The 18,398-nt window shown below is 39.8% G+C and overlaps 2 protein-coding genes and 1 long non-coding RNA gene across 4 annotated transcripts in view; 1 reads left to right on the plus strand and 2 right to left on the minus strand.

The window, feature by feature from the left end:
* fam172a (family with sequence similarity 172 member A) overlaps positions 1 to 4,155 on the minus strand; it is a 213,927-nt gene extending 209,772 nt beyond the window's left edge. The window contains exons 1-3 of the mRNA XM_036144419.1: positions 4,039 to 4,155; positions 3,250 to 3,390; positions 2,127 to 2,228 (exon numbers count right to left, since the gene is read on the minus strand). Coding sequence (XP_036000312.1) covers positions 2,127 to 2,228; positions 3,250 to 3,355 — 208 coding nt within the window. The 5' untranslated portion in view covers positions 3,356 to 3,390; positions 4,039 to 4,155. The remainder of the gene's footprint in view (positions 1 to 2,126; positions 2,229 to 3,249; positions 3,391 to 4,038) is intronic.
* On the plus strand, positions 3,646 to 4,177 carry LOC118564954. The gene is made up of 3 exons (XR_004932105.1): positions 3,646 to 3,728; positions 3,814 to 3,917; positions 4,095 to 4,177. It is a non-coding gene; the product is annotated as an uncharacterized LOC118564954 (long non-coding RNA).
* A 2,452-nt stretch (positions 4,178 to 6,629) lies between these two features.
* The window catches only part of kiaa0825 (KIAA0825 ortholog), a 160,657-nt gene continuing 148,888 nt past the window's right edge, over positions 6,630 to 18,398 (minus strand). For both annotated transcript variants that reach the window (XM_021315778.2, XM_036144422.1), the window contains exon 23: positions 6,630 to 7,491. In XM_021315778.2, the coding sequence (XP_021171453.2) occupies positions 7,308 to 7,491 (184 nt within the window). In that variant the 3' untranslated portion in view covers positions 6,630 to 7,307. The remainder of the gene's footprint in view (positions 7,492 to 18,398) is intronic.

Raw genomic sequence — 18,398 nt, forward strand, 5'->3', positions numbered from 1 at the left:
TCCCAAAAGCAGACTCTGTCAAGTAAATTCTTCCTGAATGTTACGGGCGCCGCCATTTTGATTTGCTTGAGTCCCTCATTCAATCCTAGAGAGCAGTAGTACCGTAGATCGTCACTAGCAGGCGGGAACCGTGCTAGAGTGATGTGTAAATGGTCGTAGACCAAGCTAGGCATGGTTAACTGATCCAAGCTCGGTGCGAGCTCGACATGGATCGGTTTAACAACGGCAGTGTTAATGGGGCTTTAGCTGCCTTGATCGCCTTGGTCAGATTGTCCTCGCCTGCTTATGAAGTGTCCCTTCAGAAGCAATGGGGACAGCTTATTTGGTACAGTGATCAGAAAGTTCCAAAGTGACCCTGGCGATATGTATCTTATAAAGCTGTTTGACAGTGGTCTAGTGTGTTTTTATCTCTGGTGGGACACTTAACATGGTGTCTGTATTTTGTAAGTTTGCAAGAGTTGTTAAAATCCCCAAGAACAATGAGGAAAGAATCTCCAATTCTGTTATCAGCTTAAATAGGTAATCTTCAGCCTCTGATGTGTAGGCTTGTGGTAGGATGTGAAAACTCTCTCAGAGAATAAAAGGCTTTTGAGTCTATAAAAAAACGAGTCCAGGGCGCTGCCGTGGCGCAGGGGTAGTGCACATGACCCTTGTACGCACAAATCTGCTGTCAATTTACCTCGTCTGCTTCACTATTATATCCCATGGAGAACTGCTGCGCCAACATCCAGCATCTTAGGGAAGCTGGGGTTGATGAAAAAGAGAGGGAAAAATGCCTAGAGAGGTTTACCTGGTGTTTAGGAGTCCCTCTCTAGCGAAAGTGATCACAATGATGGCAGAGAGCAGAATAAACACAAAAACAGGCAAAGTACAAGAGAGCAAAGTACAGAGCCTGCCATCTGCAGCACCTTCTTGTTTGTATGTGATATTATGCCAGTGCAATTATTTAAGCAGCAAGGAAGCCAATAGACCCACTTAATGTTTGTAAACTAAGACAGTTGTGCCTGCAAATTGGCAAGGAAGAACAACAGCTAGCGAAAGACTGTCAACTTACCTAGCGTGTTATCTGCAAAAGATCTCAAAGCGTACTTAAAAAAAAACTAACCTTAATAAATGGCAACCAGTAACTGAATGGGGAGCATGACGTTAGCAAGTGGCCGAATATTCAGTGGACTGATATTCACACATATTTGGTGGAAAAACCACCAGATAAGCTGCAAGCAAACACATCACTCGATGCACGTGTCTAGGTAATTTGCAGACATGCAGAGTTGAGATACGTTAAAGCAGGGTTTTGTGTCGGAAATACTGCCCAGCCAAAGGCAAGTGTAAACGATTATGGTCTATGAATTATGCACTGTGAAAGGCATGGATTTTGGCAAAACGATCAGCTGTGTCAAATGCCACCACTACTCCAACCACAGCTGTTCAAAAGTCAAAATGAAGGCAGAAACACGGTGCTGTGGGGAATGGAGTGTAGAAATGAATGTCAAAGGCCATGAGTTTGAATCTGATGACGTTTTAAGTGTTATCTTTTGCGTTACCGTTATGTTATGGACTCACCTGGCTGTTTTAGTAGGTAAGTACCTCCTGACCTAAAGAATATGTTGCCTAACTTGAACATTGTTCTTCATATTATTTATTCCAGTATAGGATTATGGTTCTTCAGTTTTGTCAGCAGTGTTCCCTTTCATATAAACTTGTTAGGAATGTCTTTCTAGTGCTGCCTTGAGCAGTGATATGTTTATTTGTACTTTTTTTTGTCCACCAATCATTTGATGATTATCCATGTTACCTTCCATGGATCTAGAAGGCATTTTGAGTTTCTGAGCTTGCCAAACATTTAGCTTTATTTATGAATAGACTTTAACGTTCTGATTGAATGCATTTTATTTTAGTCTTTTTAAGGTGATTCTGTTTAGCTTGATACAGCCAGTCCATACAGGGCATTTTTCTTTCTACCTTTCCAACTATTTTCCATGTTTAGGCCACAATCCAGTGTGGTTATTTAACACGGTTGAGCAAGAACCCTTAAGGTTCACAGTAGTTCGGAGTTCATTTTAACAGCAAGAATTTTATAATTTAGGTGGTACCACTTTAAAGAAAGCATGAATTAAGGTACTTACGTTCATTGAAGGCATATTCAAACTCCTCTAGTGTTTTAGGGAAGGTGAAAGGAGGTTCATCTTTCTTCATGAGTTCATCTAAGTCTATTCTTGATAGCAAGTCTATGAACAAAGACACACAAGAGAAGAAGAAATAAGTTAACAGCCATAGCAGATTTGCTTCTATAAAGTTTCTAAAACTCCATTTTGAACTAAACATTTCTTGTTGTGTGACCCATGGGTCTCAGTTTACGTGCTACTATTTATAAACCGACCCTATGAAAAATTGTTTATGGCCCTTTAACACAGGGGTATCCAAACATTTCAGTACATGGGCCAAAATTGTCAAGTCAAAGAAACTCGAGGGCCAAAAAATTAACAAAATTCTTATAAGAACCAAAACAATTATGTTAATTTTTTACCTGCTCTACAAAATATGATAATTTTCTATAAATAAATTAGTCAGATTTCTTTGTAGGAAATGAATGTGTAAATTATTGTAGATCCAAAATTAAAAACGGGTTTTGCTCATTTGTTCTATTCATCCAATTCTCAAATTATTCTGAGTAACTTAATTTGACTCTAACAACATTAAACTGAACGGTTTTTGTTCTAGCGATAAAGGAACAGTATTTGGGTCAGTTGTTCTTTGAAAACACTTGCTGTAATTAGCCAATTTTAATAATTGAATTCAAAGCAGATTTTAATGCACCAAAGTCTGCATTTGTGTAATTAAATATCATTGGATATATGTTACTAGGAAATTAACGACAATGTCAAAAGTGTGTTTATCAAAAAATGAATACTTTGTGTTGTACTAACATTTTCAATTGTAGGGTTTTAACTTTTCTGTAATATTTTTGCCTTAACTAAAAACTAAAATCAGTACAGGGGCCACAAATGGACTTTGGACATGCCTGCTTTACCATTTTCAGATTTTGTTACTTTACAACCACAAGCTTCAATATATTTTAAATGAATTCAACATATTGACATGAGGGGAGGTTGAATACAAATCGATGTTGCAAATTGCTGACTTTTATTTAAATAGGATTTTAAATTTGAAGTTTAAGGGGTATGAATACATGTCAATCTATATTATCCACCAGGGTTGTATCCACTCTTACAGTAGCTGGTTATTAACCTTTGAGCGCAGTGGTCTTCTCCTTGTCCTCCTGGCCAGCGACCTGGGCCATGGTGATCCACAGTATGTACAAGGCTGATGTGGCAGAAAAAAGGTGAGAGCGCATAGGTCCTTTCCTCACACAGATCACTGAGATGAATCCTGTCATGAATCAAGGGGAATTATAAAGAGCAAAAGTAAGAAAATAAGATGTATCCTGTGCCTTTTGTGTTTTATATACATACACACATATATATATATATATATATATATATATATATATATATATATATATATATATATATATATATATATATATATTCACAGTTATGACTGCCAGACACCCGAGTACTTTTAGATACATAATACTAACTGTACTTCACAAGTTATTGTCATTTATAACCGTATTTCTATAGTACTAACCTAAACATAGAAAGCAAACTTCTACTGTTTATATATCTAGGGACAACTCTGGCGGTATCCGCACGTGCAGCAGTCAGGTAAATAATGCAAACTCCGCGACATGTTTCTTATTTTTTAAAACCAAACAGCAAATATTTAAATATGTTTTTCTACACTCTCTAGGACAGAGCCGCGGTTTTCGCCACAACAAACGACATGTTTACTGTTTCGCAGACTTAAAAAAAGAACAACAACACAGCTGCTCTACATGGAGCAACTGCGAACAGGTACAGATATACTCGTCTGTTTATTCACACATTCACTAAAAACCAAGCGAAACAGGGAGCCTTAGAGAACAGCAGGCTGTTTACTGCAGATGCATGCATACTTTGTGTTGAACTCACGCACCATATTTATTCAACGACTGTCCTGTTGCTGCTGCTTCCTTCAAATTTCTTAAACAGGAAGGACTCCCGGCACGGCAGCGCCGAGCGCGTGAAGCTTCCGGGTTACCGGGGCAACGAACTGGAATGGATATTTAAAGGCGCAGTAGCACAGAAGCAGCAGCAGCTGTCGAGAGGGAAAATACACTGATTTTTTTCTTTCTTTTCTTTCTTTGAACTGGACTTCAGCATTTCATCCATCCATCCATCCATTTTCCGACCCGCTTAATCCCTCATGGGGTCGCGGCATTTCACTGTTTGTTTTATGGAAAACTCAGACCTGAGAACTCTGCTTTTCTGTAAAAAGAGAAGATCTTTGATCTGACCCTGAGGGAATCAAAACCCCTGGTTAAAAACGTGGTGCTCAGTGCACTGATAAAATAAATGTCATGAGCTACAGTTAAGTTGAGAATAAAGTTATATTGGTGTTCAGCCAGGCTTCTTTGATTACAGAATAGTATATAATCACAAAAATCACAACAAATTAGAACTGAATTATTTGTTAGGGAATTGCCTGCTGCTGTAAGAATCATATTGTGCCATATTGAAGAAGATGCCAACACAATTTTGCTGTTACCAAATTTATAGAAACATTTTTTTTTATTTAACATGGTAATCGCATTATAGGATTATCCAATACAAAAGTCTGGCTTTCTGTAATGTTTACATGTTGCTAGGGCTGCAGGCCAACAAAACAAAGATGTTTCTGTGAAACAGTATTTGCTTTATAAAGTTAACCACGCTGACCTGTTGTGTCGTGTATCGTGTATCCTAAACATTTTTTACATTTTGTTGCCTCATAACCAGAAATTCAAATGCATTTTATTGGACTAATTATAGAGTGCAAGGGAAATTATATACACTTCTCATTTTTACTAAGCCTCCTTGAGTCAATGATTTGTAGAACCACCTTTCACTGCAACTTCAGCAACAAGTATTTCAAGGTACAGTATGTTTCTTACCAGTTTTGCACATCTACAGACTGAAATTTCACATTGAACCTCTATCAGATTGGACAGAGAGCATATGTTGGCAGCAATTTTCAAGGCTTGCCAGATGTAGGTCTGTACTTTGACTGGTCCATTTTAAGATGTGCACATGCTTTGATCTAAACCAGTGCGTTCCGGTATCAGGGTTTATTTTGGATTGTTCTTTGATTCAACACTCCTGAATGAAATTAATTTACAGACTGCTGCAGGACATGCAAAACACATTTTGTTTTATTGCATGTCACTTTTCTCACCACAGCACTTTCTTCTGTCTTTGTTTTGCATAAAATATGGCTTGTGGCAAATAAATAGGACTTCTTACGGCTTTCTTTCAGCAAAACCTCTCCACTTGTCCCTTTCCCACGAAGGTCAAAACTTATTGAGTATACAATTATTATTTGTTCCCTTAACAGATTATCTCACCCGAGTTGTGGCTCTCTGCAGCTCCTCCAGAGTTACAATGGGCCTCTTGGCTGCTTCTTTTAGCACTGCACACTTCGGCCAGCCTGTCAGTATGTCTTAGTATGTTTGGAGTGTCAATCCTTCTCATGTTTTTGAACAGTGCTCTCAGAGATAATTAAAGCGTCTTATAACTTATAACATCCTCACAACTTTATATGTCTTTAGATCTGTCTGGTTTGTCCCTTGATCTTTATGAGGCTTTTTTTTTTTTACTAAAGTTGTCACAGAACAGTTATATCTATACTAATTTTAAAATAAACACAAATTGAGTCCGTTTACTGATTAGATTACTTTTAAAAGGAGTTGGCTTCATTGGATTATATTTAGGAGTTTCAGAGTAATGTGACCTAAATATGATATTTTAAAAACATCCAAATAAAATATGCTCATGACAAAAAAAAGTTTGCACGACAATGTATATGCAAAGGAAAAAGAGAAAATGCCGCAACTGTGTATTTCTAAAAACTTTTAAAAGATATATAGCCCAGATAAACTATAAACAAATGTGCAAAATGGACAAAATAAGCTTGTTCATGAGACATCGGTCAGCTTTAGAGACAGTTGTCCTAATAGCTGATCACTTCCATGCAACAGAATCACAAAACACATGTAAACAGGGACTCTATGAGGCAGAAAGAAAAAAAGAGGATCAAAAGGCGACTTTCGTGTGCTTTCATGCAAAAACTCAAAACAAGTTGGTTTGACTTTTATTCCAGTACAACCAAAAAACAGGTTTTAATGTCACCTTAAATGTATATTTCACTGTTTCTAAGAGGAAAACACAGATTGGATTTAATTTGTAGCCCCTTATGATTCAGCATAATATTGCTACTTTTCAATTAAAAGTTTGCAATAGAAACACATTTTTAATTAGCAAAAGTGATTTCCCACCTCTCTTAATATAGCACTTAATTGTATTATTTTTTCTTTTACTTATTTATATTTTATTTAGGCTGGTAAAAAAGATAATATAAAGAGAAAAAAAGAGTATATAAAGAGAAAACAGAGTATCATGTGCTTGGATAGCATTAAAACAATAAACAATGCATAGAAAAATAACATCACAAAGATGCATATTAGTTATCTAAAAAAGGCAAATCCTTGCTAAAGTACAATAATGGCTTTATTTTCATGTTTGATATTTTACCTACAATATTTTGCACAAATAAAAAAATACTGACACATTTAGAAAAATATACTCAGCAATCATATTACAAATGCTAACTGATATGCTATGGTGCAGCAGATTTCCGGGAACACATCAGAAAATCATAACAGATCATATTTTGCTTCCAAACCGTATTCTTTGATGTTTACTTAAAGAAGGCAGAGGAGAGCACGCCGACACCACTCTCTCCGCCCACACGGTCTTAAAACACATCAGTTACCAACAGCGATCACACAGTCCCATCTTGTCCCTGGCAAACAAATCGCGGCTCTTTATTTCCCCAAACTGGTTTCTGCAGATGTGCTCCAAAAAGATGAAAAACGCACCTGATGCAGCATTGAACGGCACAGAAGATTTGTCTCAGGTGTGTGCAGATAGAGGAAGGCACCAGTTTGTGCTCTCTCTTTTTTTTTTTTCTAGTGTTTTTTCCCCCCACATTTTTTGCACACACTTGCAGATTTTCAGCATAAAGTACACGCACAGGCCAAAACACTCCCACAAATGTGTGAGCAGGGGTACACACACCTATGCACAAACAAACATCTTGAGAGCCCCAAGAGAATATATATATAAAAAAAAAATACAACTTAATAACACCTCCAATGGCGTGGACTGTTATTGGGCAGTACTTTCATCGCATGAGTGTGCTTCCCCCTGGGTCTGATTTGTTGGCGTCTCGTCAGTTCCAGAGGCACCTTGTGGTCCCGCGCTGCAGCAGCAAGTGAAGAACGCTTTCTGAAGTTCCTCCACCATCGCTCTCTCTCCATCTTCCAGCTCCGCATCCTCCTGCATATCCCACCTGGAGAGCAAGGAGACACACAACGCCAGCCGTTTAATGCAAGCGAACAGCTCTGAGGTTTGAATGAAAAACCACGTTCAGCGAAATCTTCTGAATCGGTCTCCTATATGTTGTTCTGAGGAATTAGAAGTTTGCCAACAGATTTGACAAGCTTCCAAACAAATCGCTGTTATCTTTTCTATGTCCCGCCTCTAAATATATCCCACAAGTCTAAATCCCCTGATTTAGACTCCAACTAAACGCCTTTCCAAAAATCATTCTGTCGCCAGAATAAGTGTTGCCAATCCCTGTTTCTATACTCAGAATATCATGATATTTGTCTAAACATATGTAAAATCTGTAAAGGTTTTAACCTAGTGACCGGTGTCGATCACACCTTGGTACATAGGTAACCCGCCCCCCCCATCAGAGAAATATTGTTGCTGACTACGTTGTTTTCTTAATGTCTGAATGCAGTTTTGGTTATGACAGGTTCTGCTACAATCCTTCATGGTCATATCTGCACTTCGAAACTAATTTCAAAAGATTCATTTTCCAACAATCCACACTCAAAAAAGACAAGAGATATTTGCTATCGGCTCTTTTTCTACAGTGAGCTGCAAACGTACTCACTCCCCTTGAGCATCAAAAAGACCAAGAAACACAGCAGGGAGTTGGTGAGGGAGTTTTAATCAGGGTTCGGTTGTAGAACATTAAACAGGGCACTATTCAGACCATTATCCAAAAATGAAAGAAGGGTAGAGCAACAGCTTGTCCTGCACACCGCCATTTATTGAAGAATGGCAAGGCTAAAAATATTGTTGAAAGAAAAAGATAAGTTCAATTTGTAGTTTGCCACAAGCCAGGTTTGAGGCAAAGCAAAAAAAAAAAAAAAAATGTGCAAGAAGGTCCTCTGGTTAGGGTACAACAGAATGGAAACTGGGCTGGAGGCTCACCTTCCAACAAGACAATCCCTCCAAACAGATGTGCAATAAAATAGTTTAGCTTAGATCGTAGCATAGCAATCTGTTGATGTGGCGTAGTCAAAGTCCAGAACTTCAGAGACTCTGAGGTCTCACTTCAATCTAAGGGGGCTAGAGCTGTGATGCAAAACAGGCAAATGTTAGTCTCCAAACGGGCAGAGCTGGTAATGTCATGCCCCAAAAGACTTCCAGCTGCAATTTTAAACACAAAGCGATTCTACAAAGTATTGACATGGGTTGGATGTGTGGCACACCTTCTATGGTTTTATTTGTCCTGCTTTTTGAAAACAACGTATCATTTCCTTTCCACATCTTATTTATACACGACTAAATGACAACACCTAAATCCCTGAAATATAGATACAAGTTCGGAGTTGCGACGTGATAATTAAACAAGTTAAAGGTTTTTTTTTTTTATTCGTCAAGCTATGGATTTGGATAGAGGGCTTCAATGCGATGACATCAAGGTTAGTCCCGATGTAATTCACTCACAGTATTTCAATTGAATTCCTTGGTGGGCGGCCGTGGTCAATCAAATCCACAAGGATGGGCTGAGGGCTGTCTTTGAGCCGCCGCATTACGCCGCCTCCACAGAAGAATTATATCTGTCCGACTGCAAATGATTGCATTTTCATTGCAATCTCTCAGTCCCCTTTTATCCTGCCCTGCTTCCATTCCCATTTCCCTCTGCAGGCCTTGCTGTATGTTTCTGCTTTGTGGATGTGTGTGAAGTGTAGGATGTGTATATAAGGAGGAAAAGGAGGTAAAGGACAAAGTAAATCATAGCTGTTTAGCGCAAAATAACATCCAGAGCCTTTGAGGAAGTTCCAGTCTTCGTGACAGATTGTGCCAATTGGACACCATCTTGCTTAATTTAAATGCAAGTTAAACATGGTGACTACCCACTAAGAAGTGGATCCGTTTAAGGAAGTGCACATTCTTCTCTGCATGCATCTTAGGTCGTGAATCTCTTTTTTATCAGATGACTTGTGTGTTAGTCTCTCTTCTTCCTGTGCCTTGCCGAAGGATTCACACCATTGGAATTTTTTACATTTTGTCCCATTAAATCCAGAAAAACCTCGCTGTATTTATATGGCACAAAGTAGCCAATCATTTCTGAAGTGGAAGGAAAATGCTCCATTATTTTTTTTTAAGTTTTCTCTTTTTTGAACAAATAAATGTGTAATAAATATTACATGCACTGGCTACTCAGCATTGCCGAGTCAGTAATTTTTTGAAAGCACCTTCCATTACAATTACAACTGCAAGTTCCTCTGAGTTAGTCTCAACCAGCTTTGCACATCTGGAGACTGACGTTGCTTGCCATTCTTTAAAATAGCATAAGCTCCGCCAGACTGAATGAAGAGGGTCAATGGAGATAAATGTTCTACCCTTGCCACAAATTCTCAGTAAGACTTAGGTCTGGGCTTTGACTAGGCCATTTTAACACATGAATACGGTTTGATCTAAACTGTTGTATTGTTGCTCAGGCTTTGAGTTTAGTGTTGTCGTTGTGTAGTCGAAACTCCAACATCTAACAGGTTTTCCTCCTGGACTGCCCTATGTTTAGCTCTGTCCAAGTCAACCACCCAACTCCAAAAGGCTTTCCTGTCCCTGATGAAAAAGAGCATTCTTAAAGCATGATGCTGCCACCAAATAGTTTCATGAGGTGGCGCGATGTGCAGTCTTAGTTTTTGGCCACACAAAGCACTTTGCCTCCAGTCTAAAAAGCCCTCCACAGACCAGGCGCCTTCTGTTAAAAGTCTGCTGTGAGCGGTACCGGTCTGTGGGTGGCATCAGCGCTAAGCATAAAATCCACATTGGAAGTCTTCCCATGCCATTCTTTTCAAAACAATAGTAGTGGATGTCGTCTGTTTTGTAATCTTGCTGCTGAGTTAATCCTTCAAATGTCGTCTCCTTGCTTTGCTGTTTACCGGTCGCCCAAAACATACGTCGTCACAATTTCACTCCCTCGACCTGTGAAGCCAACTTGTCTCTATGCAAATCAGCCGATGGAGGGCTGTGACTACCTCGCTCGGTGAGTCATGGGCATAAGAGAGGCAGGCTGTGAAAGCGGCTTCTATCTCTACCACTACCCCTGTCTGCTGTGTTCCTCGGTCTCTGTGGTGCTATTTGTTCACCAATGGTCTCTAACAACCCTCTGAGGCCTTCAAAGAGCAGCTCTATCTATAGAAATCTTCCATCACTCACAGGTCAACTATATTTACTTATAAGCAGACTTTAGAAGGCCATTAGTTGCACTAGATTTTATTTAGGGGTATCGGAGTAAACATGGCTGAAAACAAGCACATACCAGACTTTTCAGGTTTTTATTTGTAACAAATCTTGAAAACCACAAATGTCTTTCATTTCACAGCACAATTAGGAGCTACTTTCTCAGGAATAGACGCTGAAGTTGGTACATGACAAAAAAAATGCGTAAAAGTTCAAATTGTGTGAGTACTTAAGCAAGACACTGTACGAGACGATTGACGCACGAAAAGCCACACAATGAGAAGCCACGCGGCCCGTAAAGTAGGTATACATGATCATTTCTTTGAGTGACAAAGACTAAAAGGAGTTCTACCATATAACCATTATGAAATACAAACAACTCCCCCATTCAGAACAATACAAATGTCACATGGCATGCCCAACGAGAGCAGGGAACGCGGCGTGGAGAACGGAGAGCCAGAAGAAAGGCAGCCAATAAAAGAGGGAGCAAGGGAAAGGGAGAGAAAGAGAGAGAGAGAGGGAGGAGAGCGGAAGGAAGACAGGAAGGTACGGTAAAGGTTTTTCAATGTTTAATTTTCAAATAGGATTAAGCAGAATGACATTTAGCTGAAGGTTACATGCTCAGCATTGTCTTAGCTGATATTGATATGCAGGAGGCACCCTGCTTGTCACCGGGACAAACACTGTTGATGAATGAGAAGCCTTTCCCTAGGAAGGTGTTAAGTGCAAATTTGAAATGAGAGTGAGAGAGGTGGAGAAAGAACGAAAAAAAAAAAAAAGAGGATACACACACACACACAGACACACACACACGGCAACACACACAAATCTATGTACACACAAATTGAATTGCCGCAATAGTTGATGTAAACTGTCACTAGATAATGTTGCCAAAACTGTAAACTGTTGCGTAAAGTAAAAGGTTGCTCAACCAGGACTGGTTGATCTCGTGCTGAGCAAAACACGCAAGGTGCTTTGTTATGTGCATCTAATTTCAACAACCGCGACACAACAACGCCTCTTAGAAATGCATAAGTAGGCTAAAGTTGACAGTAACTTCACTGTATCCTCATTTCGGCTAACTTTTCCCCCGGAATTTACATCTTAATAAGGCGAGTCTTACCCTTTAATTCTTATGGGCTCTGCTCATTTCTCATGCATTAATACTGGAGCTGCTGACTTAGCTCTTCCTCTGAATACAGAATAGGACACACATATTAAGACTCATATATTTACAGGATTGATGCCACGAGAGATTGTCTGGGAGTGAGATGAAAAGGGCTGGTTTGGGATCGGTTTTGAGCGTGTGAGCCGCCCTGATCACGGCGAGGCTGCAGACATGCGACATGGGAGCGTCCTACCCGGTTCTTTTCGCTGAGAATGGGTTCTACAGATTTAGAGAAAAGGTCGGCTCGCTGGAGATCAGGCAATGACACGCAGTGTAGATAAAACGACTGCGACGCCGTTTCCCACAGTGACGAAGAACGAGAAAAAGATGTAAATTCTAAGAAAGTAAAAAGGAGCGTCACATTGAACTGAGCTGGAAGTCAGCAGAAAGACAGAGAGCTTAAAAGATCATAAGAGTCTGTGGGCAGTGGTAACTTTACCAGCTGTCTGTGGTTTCTCTCAGTGTCGGGGTGTTTGTGCCGCTCTGGCTGCGGTGCCTGCTCTGCCACCGGGACCTCTGTTTGTTTAAAAGGCGCGCCTGTCAAACAGAGAGCTCCACCGACAGCCAGAAGCTCTGCTAAATGACTCTGACAGCAAGCTCTAATCAGAGGCTTTGCACATTGCCACGGGGCCTGGAGAATCCATCATAACCCAGGCCTAAATATTTAAAGCGCTAAACTTTCCAAAGGTCAGGCCTTTCCGTGCATGCCAGGGCGACATGTGTCAGTGAAGTGGGAAGAGAGGCACGTATCAACAGGGACACGCGGAGCAGCACAACACCGGCCCTATTCATTGGATAGATTATGCAGAGTTCTGGGTTCTCTCTTCTGCACTCTCCTCTTCAGCTCACCTACCAGGTTTTCTATGGGGTTTAGGTCTGGGGACTGAGATTGGGCACGGAGCAAGGTTGATGTTGCGTCTGGAGAACAATTTCTGCGTTGATTTAACCATATGTGTGTGGGTCGTTATGCTGTTAAAAGATACTTTCAAATTTCTGCCAGAGGCGGCCAGATTTTTATTTAAGATGTTAGGGGATTTTTCGTCCAACCGGTCCAAGTGCTAAAATAATGTTAGGTTTGCTTAGCGCTTGTCCTATTTGTTTAAATTGCAGCAAGGTCTGGCTGGGCCATCAAAAAGCACCAACCTTAAGATGGACGTAGGAAAACACCCTTTTGTCATGAGCTCTGGGTAGGCTCATGGAGACCAGCAATCAATCAAAACGATGTGAGCACCATGTTTTAAAGTTGCCATGACAACAAATTTCGTTTTTCTGAGGTTTTTGGGGTATAAGATGATCTGCTGTGCACTGATGAGGCCGTGTTAATGTCTAAAGTGAATACCAAAGGATCCACTCAGGGGCAGTGAGCTTTGTTGCTTTGCTCAAAAAAAGGTAAGATCAGAAAACGGGTCGTCTTTCTACATAGGTTGTCTTTCTACATAATTCATATTCTCCAATCAGAGCCCACCATTGAACAAACAGACCCACCCCCCATCTGATGCACCGGCTGTGAGTCGCGCTGGCATGTCTGACTTGAGAGGAGGAAGGCGGAGCAGCGAGCAGACGGCAGCCCCAGATCAGCCTCCCTGTATCAGCTCATCCAGGAGGCAGTCACTGCAGAAGCAGCAGAGTGCAAATATCCCATATTCAACCTCAAACTCACAGCGGTTACTAAAAAAGGACAGCTGATTTGTCCGAGGGTGCTCAAAAATACATAGAGTTTCCACTCCTGACTAGAGTATCACAGAAGAGTTGCTGAAGTTCATTTATTGGGGACTTTACTGGAGACGGTTTCCTTAAGTTTATTTCATTTCTAAATGCTATCAAATGTGAGGAAAGTGTGCTTGTAACTGAAAAATCCAGTTGAATGACTGAAACCAAACTGCTACCAGCTGCATAACTTTCCTGTCATGGTATGAACCACAGCTGACTGACTTCGTATTTTAGTCCCACTGTGTTGAATCGCGCTGCAAGGTTAAAGCCGTTGGTCAGCTTGGCCTCACCTGTCCAACATCCTGCAACACAAGCACCTCAACCAGCCTTAAAACCATTTGCATTAGGGTTAGGGTTACATATGTAGCAATATCAACTACATGAAATTGTTTACACAGTGGTGTAATGGCACGATTAAAGCTTTGATGCTAGTTTATTTTTTATGCCATTTAACAAAATGATTAAAACATAGAGGTTGAACATGAATAAAAGTCTAACAGCCAGTGAGCAGTGGTGTTCTCTTAAGTAGGCCAAACCCTTTCAGATACAGCTACCTGACTAGGATTGGTTTTCTAAACTCAAGCTGCTTGCTCTGTGGTAAGACCGGAGCTCAGAATTTCTGCTTATGAGCCAAAATAGTGGATAAATGCAGAATACAGGATGTGGACGCAGATTGTCAGTGCGCTCTTTTAAACAATTAGGATTAAGTAAAATCGAAGGTTTTATTTCATTATGTTGTTATTTTGGGTTTAGTCTTGTAGTTCTAAAGGTTACACAACAAATTCTTTCAAAAGAAGTTTAAGAAATGTAACTAAAACTTAGTGGAAAAAAGGAAAACAACGGAAAAGAGCAATTAGATAATAATGGCTGTTGTGGATCAGAATTTAGTTCATCTGAGCCAACTGACAAGTTCACAATATAGGGCAGGAGGTCATTTCTTTTGACTCGGTTTCCAATGAGAAGCAAACATCCAATTCAATTTGGGTATGTGCCTGCACAGGGCTAGAAGCCAGAGGGAGATTGTAACTGACAGCCATTGGACAGCTGGCTGGATTTGAATATTGACGAGACAGAGACTTGACAGAAGGGATTATGCTCTACCTTCTGACTTACTAGCTGCAACCCTGATCCATTGTATTGTCAGATCAACTCAGCGTCAGATCTACAGTATGTCCGTGTGACGCGCCGTTGCCACTCAGTATTAGACCCTACCTGGGATCCATCTCAATATAATCTCAATGCAAAGTGATGTCCGCTCAAAAGCTGCAGGACACTCAGTGAAACAGCCGGGACAGAAATACGCGATATCAAAGCAAATCTATGTCAAATGATGGAATAAATTTGCCGCGCACGAAAACACACAGACCAACAGAGTTTGCATTACAAAACAAGAGAGAATGACAATAGCTGAGTCTGTAAATCTAATCTGATTCAAAAATGGTTCTTTGTGAATGTTTGAATACTGTCTACTTCCGTCAATACATTTCAATTACATAAACGGAAACTTGAATGGACTGATTTATTTATAAAACATTCCACTAAGTCAGTTGTGGCACAAATTTGCAGGAGAGTGCATGTCCTAAATGTTGCTTCTCTAGTTGACTTTTCCAATTCACAAGCACTTCCTAAAGGTCTGAGGGGGAAAAAAAAACTGAAGTCGAAATAACTTGAGAGGCATTTTGCACCAAATCACATTTATTTCAAGGACACAGAATATGTGTATGATCACTACTCATTCCCAACCTGTTTGAAATTACAATATAGTTGTTTGTACAGATACATTTGGCAACTTCAGGAATCTGGAAAGTGATCCCAAGGATGAACCACATCTAGCGTGCCCTATATTTTGGCAGATTTTGTTCAATTTGTTTCATTATGACACGCAAAAGCGTTTTTAAGGGTGCTGCTTTAAAATACATTCACATCTGTTTTTCCAGTGAACTAAAATAATATAGATTAACCTATCAAAAGTGATCTATGACGTACCCAAGTGGCTTAAAGACATAACAATTTTAGTGAATGTACAGTAGATCTCTGAACTTAAAGAAAATAATATTTTTTTCTTCTCGCTCTCACTCTTAATTCTGCTATAGAGTAAACCAAAATTAACTTTGAGGATCACAAAAAATTATCTAAGTTAATGTCAGAAAGTGAGATCAAAAGGTCCTCTTTTGACACAATACATGTAAATATTTGGCTTCAACTCAATCTCACAGGGGGGTTTCAGATCTGGCGATTAGGGGACATTATGGGTAATTAAAGTGTGTAGACCACCTTATGGCTCCCTCCCCTCCTTTACAGGTTAAAATCACAGACACTGAACACTACGTCTGCTTAGTTAACAAGAGTTTGCAGCACACAAAACCCTAAAAATGTAACATGTTTGTGTATTTGCATCTGCAGCTAGTGATATATCCGATATGCATGGTTTCTCATGCCAGGTCCTTGCTAGACTCCTCCACTTACACCTGAACCAGCCGTGAAACATGGTTATATACCAGGTCTGCACAGGGTGAATATATATTCAAGTTTTACACCATGTCATCCACTGGAAAGGTCGTATCAGCACCAGTATACGTTGCTTTTTAAATTGAATAGATGATTGATTGATTGATTGATTGATTGATTGATTGATTGATTGATTGATTGATTGGTTGGTTGATTGATTGATTTGATGGACGGGTGTGAGGTGCAACAAGAACAATGGACAGGAACTGCATCACTGACAGATGATACAAGATGATGGGATGTACATACATGTGGTGGGATTGCTAAAAGGACATGTTACCAATGTTTTTTTTTTATAAGAAAACATATTGAATCACAGATTCTGCTATTGTTGTAGCATGCTTTCGTAGCGTGCAGAGAAATGTAAAATTACCTGAAGGTGCGCTAAAGGTGTGCAATTTCAGTAACCACCACCACCAAAACTGGGCATTCCCACAGAATTTATTTCTGAATTGTCACCTCATGCTGAACTACAACAGATAGTAAATCTCTCCCCAAGTCTGCAAGCATCACATGAATGAAATCTGCACATTTTTTTTCAACCATGTGCATTGATGTTTATTTGTTTGTGTTTGTGTGAGCGTGCATGTCAAAGACACTTTCCCCACCATGTCAAACCGGTCTCGTCTCCCACCAAGCACACATCCTCCCATCTCGAGGGCCGTCAAGAGCAGTCAAGTCATAGATCGCCAGATCAAAGGGCCTCGGTCAGAGCTGTGAAGGCCCTTTGAAAGGACATCCACAGTTACACAAGCTGACACGCTTTTTCTTGCTTGAACACAAACGCTCATCTAGCCTCTGAGGCATGCGCGATCACAAGTGCATGTACAGAGGGACTCACACAAACACAAGACTTCAAACGCAGCATGGTCTCAGACTCCAAGTTCAAGCCATAATAAGCTAATCAGAAGGCACAGACGGGCTTTTCTCTTAAAACCAACACATGAAATATCCAAGAACAGACAGCTGTGAAGTGAACGAAATGGAAACAGGGGGAAATGATTTTAATATTGCAATATGCTAACTGAAGAAATAAAATAAAAATCTGTCTTGATGGTGTAAAATGTATCACAGTTTCATAAGACACAAGAGCATTTGATCCATAACTCCAGACATGCATGTACAAAACAGGCAGCACAGCACATACTACTGCAGCCGGAGGGTTCTTTAAAATATTTTCAACCTGTTTGGTGAAATCCATGAATCCTCGGTACACTTCAGTGGCTTGTAGTTATTAACAGTGAAATGTACTATTGAGCTGTCCAGATTAGAATCAGTCAAGAAAGACTTCAGCTCGCCATGAATCTAAAGCAGTTAAAGAGGAAATGCCTAATGCACAAAGAAAAGGTTTAATAGAGAACTGCGTAGAGTACAGCTAACAATGAAAGGACTACATAGATGATACTAGGTGAAGTTTCAGCAACTCATGCCATGAGAATAACATTGTTGATCGTTGTGATGATATCAGTTGCAATTGTCCCACATTTTGCTCCGTCTTGCCAGTCTTTTCCGTATCCACGCTGCATTACTCTCTGTGAGGTTTAGAAACTCAGATTCATCAAATTCTATACCAGGGATGGGACTCAAGAGCACTGAAAGTCAACCTAAATTTAATTCTGGCATGACCCTTGACATGTTACAACCCAGCAAATATTTCATCCAAACGGTTTTTCATCATTGGTGTTGCAATGACGACTGTGACTTTCTGTTGTGCAGCTCTATCAAAAAATAAAGATAATTCATTTGCAAACATTTTGCAGTGAGATGGGCTGTAAAAGTGAGTTAATAAGTAGCCTATCTAGAGAGTCATTTGCCAAGATAGGTAAATTGACATTGCAATTAAAGCAATTTAAATTTGTGCAAACCGACACATATGATGCTGGATTGTGGCTGTCTTTATAAATACCATGTTTTTTTATTTTTTTTTTATCCCCAGCTCTTTCTCCTTTTAATTTATTTAGTTTGCACTGCATGCTGAAATATGACATCCAGTCCACAGTGCAGACAACATTAAAAATGCTAAAACAGTCCTTAAGAAATCCTGCTTAGATACATTTAGTTTGTGTTGGTCTATCCAATCCAAGTCCCATTAAAACACTTTAAAGTTTGTGATTTTAATGAGATGAAATAAAAAAAAAGGTTCAATGAGTATCATTTCTTTTCTTTTTTCATTTCAATGTTAGGCCACTGCTATCAAGTACTGCATCAGGCTACAATGGGGGAAAAACATAGCCCTTACGCTCGAGCGCAAATAAATAAACATGACTTAAAATTTGGATTCTTAGGTTTGTAGCTGCAAAGAGGCAAAGGTTTGAATACTTTAG

This window comes from Fundulus heteroclitus, chromosome 12 (genome assembly GCF_011125445.2).
Source record: "Fundulus heteroclitus isolate FHET01 chromosome 12, MU-UCD_Fhet_4.1, whole genome shotgun sequence".
Classification (NCBI taxonomy): domain Eukaryota; kingdom Metazoa; phylum Chordata; class Actinopteri; order Cyprinodontiformes; family Fundulidae; genus Fundulus; species Fundulus heteroclitus.